Source organism: Cryptotermes secundus, unplaced genomic scaffold, assembly GCF_002891405.2.
Source record: "Cryptotermes secundus unplaced genomic scaffold, Csec_1.0 scaffold375, whole genome shotgun sequence".
Lineage (NCBI taxonomy): Eukaryota > Metazoa > Arthropoda > Insecta > Blattodea > Kalotermitidae > Cryptotermes > Cryptotermes secundus.
In genome coordinates, this window is record NW_019731222.1 from 1 (window position 1) to 14,052 (window position 14,052).

General features: G+C 33.9%; 1 protein-coding gene across 4 annotated transcripts in view; it reads right to left on the reverse strand.

Annotated features, from left to right (window-relative positions):
• Positions 1 to 978: 978 nt before the first annotated feature.
• LOC111866486 overlaps positions 979 to 14,052 on the reverse strand; it is an 82,776-nt gene continuing 69,702 nt past the window's right edge. For 2 of the 4 annotated variants that reach the window (XM_023855474.2, XM_023855472.2), the window contains exons 3-7: positions 13,890 to 14,000; positions 11,922 to 12,059; positions 10,974 to 11,071; positions 7,504 to 7,669; positions 979 to 6,160 (exon numbers count right to left, since the gene is read on the reverse strand). In XM_023855474.2, coding sequence (XP_023711242.1) covers positions 6,051 to 6,160; positions 7,504 to 7,669; positions 10,974 to 11,071; positions 11,922 to 12,059; positions 13,890 to 14,000 — 623 coding nt within the window. In that variant the 3' untranslated portion in view covers positions 979 to 6,050. Of the gene's footprint in view, positions 6,161 to 7,503; positions 7,670 to 9,908; positions 10,075 to 10,973; positions 11,072 to 11,921; positions 12,060 to 13,889; positions 14,001 to 14,052 lie in introns of all 4 variants that reach the window. The other 2 variants (XM_023855473.2, XM_023855471.2) reach the window with 1 other exon arrangement.

Genomic DNA, 14,052 nt, shown 5'->3' on the forward strand with positions numbered 1-14,052 from the left:
GACGACCTGTACCCATGTGTGGGACAGTGCATCTCTCTCATTAGAAAGTCGGCCACTGCCCTTGCTAATGCAGTTCTACTCTCTGTATAAACCTGGTAATAAATTAACTGTGTTACTTTGTACATTAACTGTACTAGTTGGCTCACAGCAGCAGCTTACAGACACCCAAACTTGACTCCCGAGGGACCGCTCGCCCTACCAACCTGTACTCCCAGCCCGTACTCCCAGCCCGGGATAAAACTAAAGATCCTTAAACAGTGTACCAACAAATATGCCCATTACACACCATCTCTTCTCATATAGAGTTAGAGAAAATGCTGATGCTGCATTAAAATGTTGTTAATAGAGAATTATAGTTTCCAGGTAGCAAAGTTTCATTTTTGGACTAGTGATAACTGTATGGTTTTCACAATTGCTTGATATAAGGATAGTGGAGAATGAACCATGTAAACTTAAACTGTATAATATTGCATTATATTACACTCAGACCTCTCCTTAATAATACTTTGATGAGCACTGCACAAGAGAGGTGAGCTACAAAATAAAACCACAACATACAGAGATGAAGAATATCTTCACTGACTTCAGTTTTAAATAGCAACAAGCAGCTAGGTTTGAGCAGGTGTCTCTGTAATGTTAAGAACTGAATACATAAACATTTTCAGGACAACATCNATTTGGAGACAAAACAAACCAGAAGATACAAGTGCCCAGAAGAGGAAGAAGACGGAAGATGATGTTGGATGACCTTGGGGACAGAAGAGGATATTTTAATTGAAGGAGAAAATTTAAGATCGCATTAAGTGGAGGAACTGTTTTGGAAGAGGCTGTGGACCTGTCGTCTGACAGATTACTGATGAATGAATGAATAGAGAATTATAGTTTCCAGGTAGCAAAGTTTCATTTTTGGACTAGTGATAACTGTATGGTTTTCACAATTGCTTGATATAAGGATAGTGGAGAATGAACCATGTAAACTTAAACTGTATAATATTGCATTATATTACACTCAGACCTCTCCTTAATAATACTTTGATGAGCACTGCACAAGAGAGGTGAGCTACAAAATAAAACCACAACATACAGAGATGAAGAATATCTTCACTGACTTCAGTTTTAAATAGCAACAAGCAGCTAGGTTTGAGCAGGTGTCTCTGTAATGTTAAGAACTGAATACATAAACATTTTCAGGACAACATCACACATACAGAAAGCAAATAATACCCCATTTTTTGAAGTGATTACTAAAGCTGAACTGATAAATGAAAGTTCATATTTTGATCTTCACATTCCTATTTGATCTGCTATTTCACTGGAATGATAAAGAGCACAGTATATTTTAAATTACAATTGATAACAAAATTATCTATTTTTCTGCCTTTCACTGTTGCTTTTAATGCTGGCAGTATTTTGTTAAATTTACAAAAATAACTAAAAGTGTGTTATAAAGTCAATATAAAGAGTTCACAGTGTTTCTGAGGGTCATAAGATGATACCCTTCATTACTTTCAGATCTTCTGTGATTAATCTCTTATTATCTCAATATTGTTCTCATCTTTTTTCTCCTTAATATGCTCAATCCTTTCACGCTTGTGACAGAATGTAAATAATATATGGTAGGATACATCTCAGAATGACTGTCTTCATTCATTCCAAACACTGTTCTGTTTCTATAAACCTTCACTATCGTACAGTCTACAATACTTCATAATCTATAATACAAGAGTCCTCATTATGGAGAGGTTTGTTTTGAGTTTCATAATATAACATTTTAACATAATGGGTCAGAAAAATTATCTTTCTCTACATGTCACACTGCTACAGGTCTAGGGATATCATATCAGTCAAGAGTTGAAATGGCATGGAAGCCGTTCTTCAATACTTAATTGTTGGTTGACCACCAAAAGGCTATTTCTTAGTGAAAAAATAAAAATTACATTTATAGCCAGAAGATGACTATATTTTATTTGATATATTATAACAGAAGTTCAGCTACTTCCAGTCTGTATGTCAGAGTTACATTTCCAGTATAAAATAAAAGTCTGGACTTGGCTGCTTTATGAAATGAAACAGAATACATATTTTTTAGAATTCAAAGTTTTAGTTTTTACTTTTAAGTGTAAATCATGCAAATCATTATTCTTAACTAGAATAATTATTTTTCAATGCAGCATATTTTCTTAAAAACAAAAGCAAAATTGTGCATATGTTTTAATTTATAAGCAACTTACGATTAGAAATACACATGCACACAGAATATGGCAGAAATTTTGAAAATAATATATAAAATGATGGAACCGCATATATTTGTTAGTATTAAGATATTCTGTATGCAAGAAAACTACACAGCACATTAAAGAAAAATTTGAATTTGTAATACCAGCCAAATTTAGAATAATTTAAAGTAATAACTGAAATGAAAATTCAAGTTTCTAGATACTCTAGAGAAGTATGGTATTACCTAGAAAAGTCAAATTCTTTAATGCCATATATTTTATAAACCTCTTATAATCTATTTCTAACATCTTTATAAACGGAGAATATTATTTAGGCTCTTTCTGCCCCATCATGCAAGTCTTGAAAGAAACAATATAATATTAGACAAAATTAGGAGAAAGAATTAAATACTATTAAAATATTCTTGAGCTTAAGCATGTAATTTATACAATTACATACCAGTTAAGTGTCACACTGTAACTAGTGACTGGATGTTCTGACACAAAATGCAAATGCACATAAACTTAATGCCTTAAAATTAGAAAGAAATGCTGTACAGTAACACAATATTCAAAGTTTTCACTGTTGTAAATATCTGCATTGTGGTCTTTCCAGTTATGATACTGAAATTTCTGTAGATGATTATCGCATTTCAAACAAATCTGCTGCCTTAAATTCAGAGTATGAGGCTGCACAATGACAACTCAGAACACCACACTCTAAAGAAGCACCCTAGGTCCTTAAGGTAAAATATATTTTGGTAGTAAAATTATACGACACTTGTTCAACTATCATTTATCTAAAGTAATTTTTTTTATTTTTAAATAATACTTTTCTGGATATTCTTTTATTAAATAAACTGGGTGAGAATTGTCTCCTTTTGCACAGAGATAATAAATGCACAAATAATGAAATTGCCCATAAAGATTAGGTGCAAGCAGTGTTGGAGCAGTGTTCACATTGTCGTGGATCATACAAAACTTTCATGTGTTAATATAAGCCCTGTGAATGCCAATATTGCCCTTTATATTTATTTTGACAGCTGTCATGAAATGGGGTTTTCTAAGAGTGAACTTTGCATATGACATGCTTTTCCAGTTTTATAAGGACATATAAATCTAAACATCCAAACCCTAATTACAAATGGTGAAATGATTTCAACTTACTTCCTGTACTCACACTCATTATTCAACAAAAACTTCAATATAGAAGCACAATAGATCACTGTAGGTCATGGTACAAGGGCTGAGAAAGCCCACCCCTTATACAACTTCAATATGTTCTTCATTTGCAGGATCCTATACATCAATGTTTTTTACAGACCACAAGTCACAAATTTCTTCACAGTTACAAACTTTTGTTCAAAAATAACTGAGATAATTCTAAAAACTAAAATGTAAACATGTGATGCTGCTGTTATTTTCATAAATACAACTATCCATTCAGAAGTAATTCTCTTATTTCTTACAATTCATGTTAACACCTACAAGAAATATTAGAATCTTACTCACTTAAAGCCATCATTTGTCAAGCACTATTACACACAGTTGGTCATTTCTAATCATATATCAATGTTAGAGATGTTTCAATATTCAGTTTTTATGTTAATCTTTGGGCATGATATTACAGTGAACAGCAAAGAGCTTGAAGATGAATTTGTCTGAGCTACATGGGATGAAGGCACATTGAAATATTAAGAGAGCACAATGTCCATTCCTGCTCACATGACATGAACACACAAAAATTGCTGGCTGTCACTGAAAAGGTTGTTCTAGTGACTTGGAAATTAAGCACTGCATTTTAAGAGTCTTAAATTCATATGACCCAAATTTTAATACAATCCACACTGGAAACTCTAATACAAATCTAAATTAAATTTATACTGAATTCTGTAAGCACCCACAGTTTGTCCTGAGTGAATCACCATTTAATTAAGACCACTCACATAAACTAAAGTAAATATAGAGAATGAAGTTGTCCTTGTACTTAATTAAAACATATGAGGGAGTGGAGGTACAGTTTCATGCATTTCTAACCTTAACACTAAACTGATATGAGTGAACCGCTTCAGGCTTAGTCACTATATCTATGGGGAAAGGGCCCTTAGTAACCACTGGATAGAAGACTGTATGGGCTCTCCATAGCCTGTCTGGACACAGTGGTGTAATGCTTCGCTCAGGCCTAACAAGAACTTACTAATAATATATGTAAAGTTACAATATATAACAAGAGCATGATAATTTGTATGTAATAACAGTTTATGAACTGTAATATTTTAAATTACTGTAACGAGAAAAATTGTATTATTATGTAAATTTGTTTTCTTGCTTTATGTGAAGCAGGAAAATATACAGAATTAAATTGGTGTAGTAATGGCTAATATTATGGAACAAGAGAAGAAGAGCTGGCAGGAAACTGAAAAGGAAAGACAGTTGGATGTAAATAAAGAAGCTAGGTATTTTTGTCCTTTGACCCATATAAAATGGAAAGAATACTAGAATGAGGAAAAGGAAGAGAGGAATAAGAAAGGAGGAGGCCGATACGCAAAATATTACTATGTAGGAAAAGCAAAAGGGATAGTTTACAAGCCAAAGCACAGCTAGCAACAAATAAATCAGTGAATTTAAAATTTATGAATTTGGTACTTAGAAGGCATAAAAGTACTCAGTATACTGTAGCTTTGTACAATGGATTGACTACCTAAATTAATTACATTTGTCTTCAAAATCTGTGGTAAAACTAAAATTTAAGGAAGAACAATTCAATATGTAGCATCTTACATAATTAAGACTAATGAAATTGCTGAATGCATGTCTGAAAGTAGCAAAGTGTGAGTTAGAAGTCCACTGATGTTAAATCATTTTTCTTTGGTGGGAAATAATGTTGAAGATATGTCCAAAAGTAAGAAGTGAAGTTTTAAGAGCCCATTGTGTTAAATTAATACTTTCTGATAAGCAAAAATATTTATCTCTTCTTTTAAAGTGCTGATCAAGCCGCAAATACAGATTAAGTGAACACTTGTAGCAAAGACTGACATTGACTTCATTAGCATCTAAATTGAGACCCATGGATAACTTCAGTATCATCTTTACATGTGAGAAGTCCATGTTGAATTATAGTGTGTCTCAAGGAAATTTATGTAATACAGAGTTGAAAACCAACATCTCACATCAGCCATGTTGAATATTAATTTGTAATCAATGCTATTTATTCTAGAACACCATTTATATGAAATTAAAGTATAACCCAAGAATTCCCTTTAATTTTCAGACAAAGGAGAATAGATCACTGATTATTTAATGACACTCTATCAACTGCAGTTGTTATTTAGAATAGGTTGATGTAAAAAATGAATACATTTAGTGAACAAAAAAGAACTGATGAGGAAGCTGTCATAGCCTGTATTAAGGTACTGTGTTGACAGGAGGATAGAATGGTTTATGTCATGATTAGCAAGAAAACTCAAATTTGGAAAGGGAGAACCTATCTACAACAAGAAACTAGTATAAAAATCACTCATGGGCGTAGAAAATATTAAAATCTTTGATATGAAAGTCAAGGACAACATCTAACATAAAAAATTCATCATGAAAAATGTTAAGGCTAGTTTTCTTAAAACCAAAATATTTCCATTTGAAACTGGGTCTTGATGAATCAGACTTCCACAGGTTTCAACACTATTTAGTGGCATTATCAATAGATGTGTGCAGGCTCACTGTTTGCAGCAAAAGTTTCAATAAGTCATGTAATATTCAACAGCACCATCAGTATTATAAGCTGTGGTGAACAAATTATGTCTCAGTGCATTACCTTCTTCCTAGAGTATCTTGTACCTAATAGTTGTATGGGCCATATTGTGAGCCATGATAATAAGGCCCGGGGTAAGCAGCTGGAGCAGGGTAACCTGTTGTTGCATAGGCATACTGCTGCTTCTGAGGATAAACTGAAACAAAAAATTTACATGATCCAATAGAGAAATTCATCAAAAGAAAAGTGAATTTTATATAGCATGTCTTCAAAATGAAACAGGTTTTCATAAGTGCTATTCTTCACAGAGGACATGTGGTAGCATAGTTGGTTGAGGCACTATGCTACAAGCCAGATGGTTACGGGACTGAATCCTGATGAGGTGGATTTTTCTAATTTACCTAATCCTTCCAGCCACACTATGGCACTGGGGTCGACTCAGCCTAAAACAGAAATGAGTACCAGGAATATTCCTGGGGGTAAAGAGTGGCCAGCACATAAGGCTGACAACCTCACTGCCATCTGTGAGCCGATTGTCTAGAAAATGTGGGAGCCTGGACATCTCACAACCCTATGGGCCTTCACGGCCTGTTACAGGGATACCTTTACTTTTTTATTTTACTTATTTACTATTCTTCACACAGTGAAGATCTGTTCCATTCTGATGACTAAACACTAACTTTGATCTATTTGACTGACTGACTTTGTTCCTGGTACATGACCTTTCTAGAATACTGATAATTATTATGTAATTAAAAAATTCCTTGTTATTGTGCAATCAAATTTTCATTACCACAGCCAAACATGACCACAGTTTTATTGCACCATCACATTCTCTCATCTCATTTCTCCAAAATATTCTGATTTTTCTTTTCATCTCTGTCTTGGCCTTCTTTAATCTTGCTGAATTTAAAATTTTTGTGTTCATCACATATACATCAAGCCCAGCCAGTCTCAGTTCCATTGACATAATCATACTAACACCATGGAACACTGTCTTTGATATGCTAATAGATGCTCAGCTAGGCAAGAAATTATGCCTTATATTAAACTCAAACGTTAATTAGTGTTCATAAGGGTTTTCCATTGGTTTCTACCCTCAGCTAGTCAAATCTAGTTCACAATCTTACACCCTATTTCTTCAAGATCCAGTTTAATATTAGCCTTGTTAGTCCCCAGCTTCTCAGCACAGGTCAATGCATGTGTGGTTTGTGATGGAAAAAGTGGCGCTAGAGCAGGTTTTCTCCAAGTTCATCAGTCTCCTCTGCCAATTTTTATTTAATTTATGCACACATCTGATCATAAATTCAGAGGAATGAAGTACTTTGGAAACTTCTATACAGAAATAAAATAATGGTTGTACTTTATTAATGTTTCTAAATATGTAGTAAATCATTTCTCTTATTACTTTAACTTCATTTTATTGCAACAGATATGAACATTTTGAGTCTTGCATCTAATTTGTGATTAATGCTTGTTGGAACATTATATGAAACAGGGCATTATAACAGTACACCAGTGTTGTTAAAGCATTCTTACCAGGCATTAGATATTGCATGTTCATTGCTTCTTCCTTCTCACGTTCACCTCTCAGACAAATGGCTGCTGCCGAGAACAATATGGCAGAAACAAGTGCCCATCCAACACCAATCCAAGCCACAATGTATGACCAATCATAAGAAAAGATTGAGTTTTCCCTCAGAACCTGTGAGTTGCATGGAGTTAGGCAAAAGCAGGGGTTTTGGAATTAAATGGAATGGAAGGAGATAAAAAGAAGGGAAACAAAGAACAAAGCCAGTGTAAATTGTTATGTAGATTATTTTGTTACTGTGGAGATGGATTAGCTTCATTCCAGAGGGAGAATCATGTTGCATGCTCCACTGTTGTTCACCAGTAAATGGAACCAACTGAACATGTCACTGTCACATCTTAGTCATGTCTGCATGTCCCTGTAAAACTTGTCAATCTTTCAGCTGATATTGACCCAATTTTATATGGAGTGATATGTGATCATAAGGGTACTAAACTAATCTAAGCTAAATTCTTCCAAGGAGAAAAGTTCAGTTATATGTGAGGCAACAGAATTTATAATTTTGAACCCAGGTTGATGCAGCAGTAACACAGTGAAAATATGTTTGAAGACCATTAAGTATTTGGAATACATGGATAGAAAAAGATCACTTAAGCAACTTATACTTTATACTCATATTTCCTATTTTCCTTTAGGTATACAACGACATTGAAAGAAAGTATTTTCAGGGCTTCTTGACAATGTCTTGTTATATCTCAAGTTATTGATATTTATGCCAATAGCCTATACAGTCGCTTAAATTGGAAGCAGTAAAATACAGTTAATCAAATTTGTTTTCAGGTCACAGAGTATGATTTGAAAGTAGTATAACTTCAAATCAGAATTTTAATACCAAATTATGAGAAGTTCTTCATTTGATCAAGCAAAGAAATCTGTTGAGATTTGAGGATTTCACAGTGGTGACCATGAATATTACTGAAAATTACTGAACTCAGGGTTTTAACAGTGGTGACCATGAATATTACTGAAAAGTACTGTACTCAGGGTTTTAACACTATGTACTTTGGAGAAAGTACATGTAACATATCACCTCCATTTTTTAGGGTCAAGCAAGAAACCAGCAAAAGTAGGTGTCAAACTGATGAATCAGGTTTCTGCCTACTTCTGCTGGTTTCTTGCTCATTTTACTCTTTGACCCTGAGGAATATCAGGCTTTCTCTGAAGCATGTTGCATTGCAACGCAGAATACATATGTTTCATAGCAACCACCCTGAAAACCTCAAATACAACACAAATATTGCCACCTTCTGGGATGTGACATCATGTAATTTGGTAGATATGTACCAAGGGTTCAGAGGGAATTGCTGTCTCCATCTTCTACCTTGAAGATGGAGTGAGCATATTCCTTTGAAATATACAAAACCAAATTACATGATGTCACAACTCAGAAGACAGCAATCTTCAACGAAATCTGTTGATTTTCTAATTATCTGTAAGTCCTTAGCCAGAACATTGTCATTAGTAAAATTGAGATATTTTGTCAGCATCCATTAGAACAAGAGACAGACAAGACTGGAAGATATGTTACCAGGAGTTCATGTTCAAGACTATTATATATTACAACCATAAAGAACATCCAGAGATGGGGAAAGATGAATTTGAATGTACAAATCTCAAGAACATATATGGCCATATCCCTTATCCATTTTAAACTAATGAAAGACACATCAATAATTCTGCAAACCAGATTATACAAACTGCTTGCTGACTCAACTGTAAGCAATAAAAATAATTAATGTGCTAGATATCTGAGAAGAGGAACTGCTGTCATAGGATTCTGTATTTACAATTTCCTCATAAGCCATATTAATTTTAACTTTAGTGTAAATTATACATATAGTGAAACTTAGGGGGCCCAAATTCTTGAACTTTGTTACGTGCGAGTTCCTTATATTGACTTTATAATCTATATAAACATAATAAATTATATTTTGTAAAACCACAAAACTTTATTTAGTAAATGAGAGGCTCTGTTGTGGAGAAGTAAAGATTTTTCTGTTTTTAATTTTAATACTTTGTTCACTTCAGTTCATAAAATATGTTGTGTATCATGTATTTCCTTAAACCTTGAATTTCTTTTTACCTAAGCAAACCATTTATTTTTGAACCAGAATCTTCTTATCTCTCAGGTATACATTTGTGACACCAAAAAATCATTAAATGTTTACCCCTTCACAAAAAAAAACGATTTAATGATTTTCTTGCATGACAGAAGGTGAATTATGAACCTAATATTTTCATTCAGTCTACTCTCCATGTCTGGAATATTCAGTATGATTGTATAGCAGTAGCTAATGTGTAGCATCATGCTTTTGTCCCCCTGAAATGTGGCAAATCCAACAGTAGTGCAGACCTGGCATAATGTACTGCACATTCTTCGCTTTCTCTGCCTCACGCTCTGAGTGTAGGCACGCAGCAGCACAGAAGAACAATGTACTTGAGATCAGAGAAAATCCAACGCTGATCCATGCCAAGAAGAAGGACCAGTCATAAGTCATCACTGTCTCTTCTTTCAGCACCTATACATCAGCCATCAACTCAAAACTCATTACTCTGATATAGTCACCCTCTGAGCTTAAAACTTGTTAAATAAAGATACATTATTTCCATGACACACTCATATATATATATATATTACAAATCTAGGTATGTATGTGCGTGCGTGAGTGTGTGTGAACGTGAATATATATTACAGAACATAACATAATTTTGAATTGAATTATTTTAATTCAAAGTAAAATATATGAAATTAGTGAATATATACTGCATTATGGAATCTTACAGGCTAATAAATGGTAATTAAAATGTTTCACATTATTTTGGGAACAAGGCAAAGACATCAGGTTCAGACATAAGGCGATACTCTTAGACATTAAGGAGTTCACAGTGCTTAAAGAAAAATATGTCTATAGGCCTAAAACGTTTTAGTCATCATGTGCTCAGAATTCTTTCTTCCTTGCAAGTAATTAGATGTCATCTGTTCACATCGTAACATTAAACAAATAATCATCATATAATTTAATTTAATTTCATATGAAATACAAATCAAATTAATGATAAAAGCATGGGACTTCAATCCCAGAGAAGTATCCTGACATATGAAAATTTGCAAGCCCTACTATATAACATAAACCCTCATTTCCTTTCAAAAGTTCTAAGAATTGCATTGTTTTAATCTATGGTCTATAATGAACTAATGTATTCCTCTCCCTTGTAATATTTTCTGTTCTCTCTCCCCCCTAATCAGACTGTAAGATATGTATTTTGTACTAATTCAGTTTCACTTTGAACATTTCACTGTTACAAAATATTTACATTAACACTACAACTATTCTGCATTATTCTTGTAATCAGGTAAAATAAGAGGTATAACTTGCTTAGATATTTACTTCCATGCATATGTCTGATTCTGACTTACATTATTCCACTGTTGGTAGAACTCCTCCCCAACAACCTTCTCTTTCTCATAATATTCCACACCATGCCACAGACCCATTCCTCCAGCACTTAGCAGACCTGAAAACAACAATAAAATAGTACAAATTAACTGTAATTTTACTGTTATTCTGATCCTTGGCTGCAGATAGAACAGTTCAGTTAAATGTTAATAGGTCAACATCACCAATTGTTATTACACTAACATTCTCATTCAGCCTTTGAAAACCAGAAGAAAATACATATGATGCAGGTAACTTGCACAATCAAATACAATATACCATTTCAGCATATTAATTCTTACTGCTAATCCTGCCTAACATAACTTAACCATAATTTATTTTACAAGTTATAAGTCTTGTATGACTGACAACTGTTATCTTGGATAGACTTGAAAGGATTCTGACGATGGTGTATACTGTACTACTTTTGGCTTATTTTGGACTTCACCCATCATCTGGTATGTAAAAGATCACTGATTGAGACTAGCTCTTTCTAACAGGCCCAACTGAGTAGGTTTATCCTTGCCTATCCACCTGAAGACGGAGACAGATTCAGTCTCCGAAACAGCGTGGGCTTTTGTCTTTTACATACCAGATGATGGGTGAAGTCCAAAATAAGCTAAAAGAAGGACTGTATTCTTGCTTAATGAAATATTAAATGAGAAGAGTATCCCCATTTTTGACAAAGTAATATTACAGTAGCTTTCCGAAATGCACACTAGACTTGATGAATGTAAATATTAAACAATAAAATTTGCAAGAACTATCACAAGTTACTGAACAATGTTCCCACAACAATGTGGGTAGACTTTTTCATAATTTGGTACCATATTTGTCTTTCGTCTGAACATCAAACAAAAGCCTAGTACAGAAATAAAATTAATTTTGACATGTTTCTGAACAATTGCAGTGAATCAGTTGCTACTTACATGCCAGCAGCATAAGGATAGCCGTACAGGTGATGTTACCAGGAGATCGACGCCAACATCCAGCAACTCCCGTCCAGAATGCCACAAATACAGCAAAAAATGCCACGATGAACAGAGCTATCATTGATCGACCCATGTCTGCCAAATCAGATTATGACAAAACACTATTAATTACTAGTAACAATCAGCAATTATTTATTCAGCTGGTTTCAATCCCACGGAATTGAAACAAAATATCTAAATATCAAGGCTTCTTTTCCATGTGTGTTTGTGGCAAATCTCAGAGAACTGTTTCTCAGTCATGTGGCTATCTTGAAACTGGGTTATTTAAATTAATGATCTGCTAAGATGATCCACAGAAATGTGTGGCACAGAAAGAGGTACACCATAAACGCTCATGGAAGAAGAGCCTATTTAGTTCTATATATGTGTAAAATGAAATAAGGAATTCACTTAAAAGGAAACATTGTGTAAGGGGACAAGAAATAACATTTTACAGTATTATGAACATACAAAAAACGGAGGAATTGGTAGTTGACCAAAACAAGTACTTAACTTTACACCAACTGGATGACATGGAAACAAGATAAAAAGTGAAGTATGTAGTTAGAAACTGAGGGCAAAGAAAGAAGAAAGACGTATGAAGGAAGGGAACTAGAATGAAGGGTTATGAAAGAGAGGAATAAGGATCTATTCCAATGGGAAAATCACGAAGAATATAACATTTTATGTCATGTACCATATATAATAAATTTCAGATTAACTAGCAGAAGTATGTTCTTCAAAAGAGAAACTTCACACAAAAAAGAGTGAGATCAAATATGAAGAATTAATGGTTTAATGGAAAGTTCATAGGCAAATGAGTTCAATTTAAGTTTAACGCAAATTATTTAAACTTAACTGATAGTAGTTTAATGAGCTTCATGAACTCTTTCTGAATTCTAGGCTTTCATAATTATCAATTTTAATATTTGACCATATATAACCTTCAAGATTGATACAGTTCAAAATACATTGTTTAAAATGGCTGTGACAACTGCAGAATCATCACCATCATTGACAAAACAGCCCTTTTTTTAGTCATACCCTTCCTTAGTATATTCTGTCACATTAATCTATTCCTTGCTATGTGTCGTGAATTAGATAATTTGGTTTTCGATTTGTTTTAAACAGATCAAGGTCATCAGTCTTGCATCCAACCACTATCCTTGAGGATCAGGTCTCTATATTTATGTCTATCACTGACAGGGTAACCCAATTATACCCCCAGGTACTGGGTTCCCCTCTCATCTCCTTCTACATCTTGCAGGGCTAGAGTGAAGATATTTTAATCTGCCTCCACTCTGGGGTGAAAATTTCAGAATATTACATAAGTGATAAATTGCTGGATAATGATGAATACAAAATTGGGGGGGGGAGATTTGTTAAGAAGGCAACCGAGTCATTTTTAAGGCATCATCCTTGCAAATTCCTGGATGAAATGAGATTGTGAAAAACCACAAAAATCCTCAATCAGGATATTCAGTCTACAAGTCACAACGAAAATTACATATCCTAAAGTTATGTATCAGGGTGATAATTACATCATGAAAAGTAGTACAGTGAAACCGAATCACTAAATATGGTAAAAACTTAACATTAACCAGATAATAATGTGAGCAAAGTGAGACTTGTGATTCTCAGCGCAGTAACAATGAAAAATGTGACGCCATGTAGGCTAATACAAGTTTAGTGACAATTCAGAGGTATATAATGCCTCCATCTTTAGGGTTGGTACTAAAGTAGTGTTACTCCTACTATGGTATCACACCCCAGAAGATAGTGTTCTTCAGTATTGCGTTATGCTTATGAAAGAAATGAAAAGCCCCACTCAAATATCTGAGTGTTCAAAAGGTCATATATAAATCAGCACTTCAATAAAGATTCCAAAATCTGTCTTTATCTGACATGGAATTGTGAACTACTCACGTAATCTGGCCATGGCATCATCTGAGAACTGTTTTGTGACGCTGTCCACATCTGGCAAGTAGTAATCAATATTATTGCAGTGCGTTTCTACTGGACTCAGGTATGTTTCCACTGCAACACACACAGCACACAACAATATGAATCATTGTTCATAAAATATTTT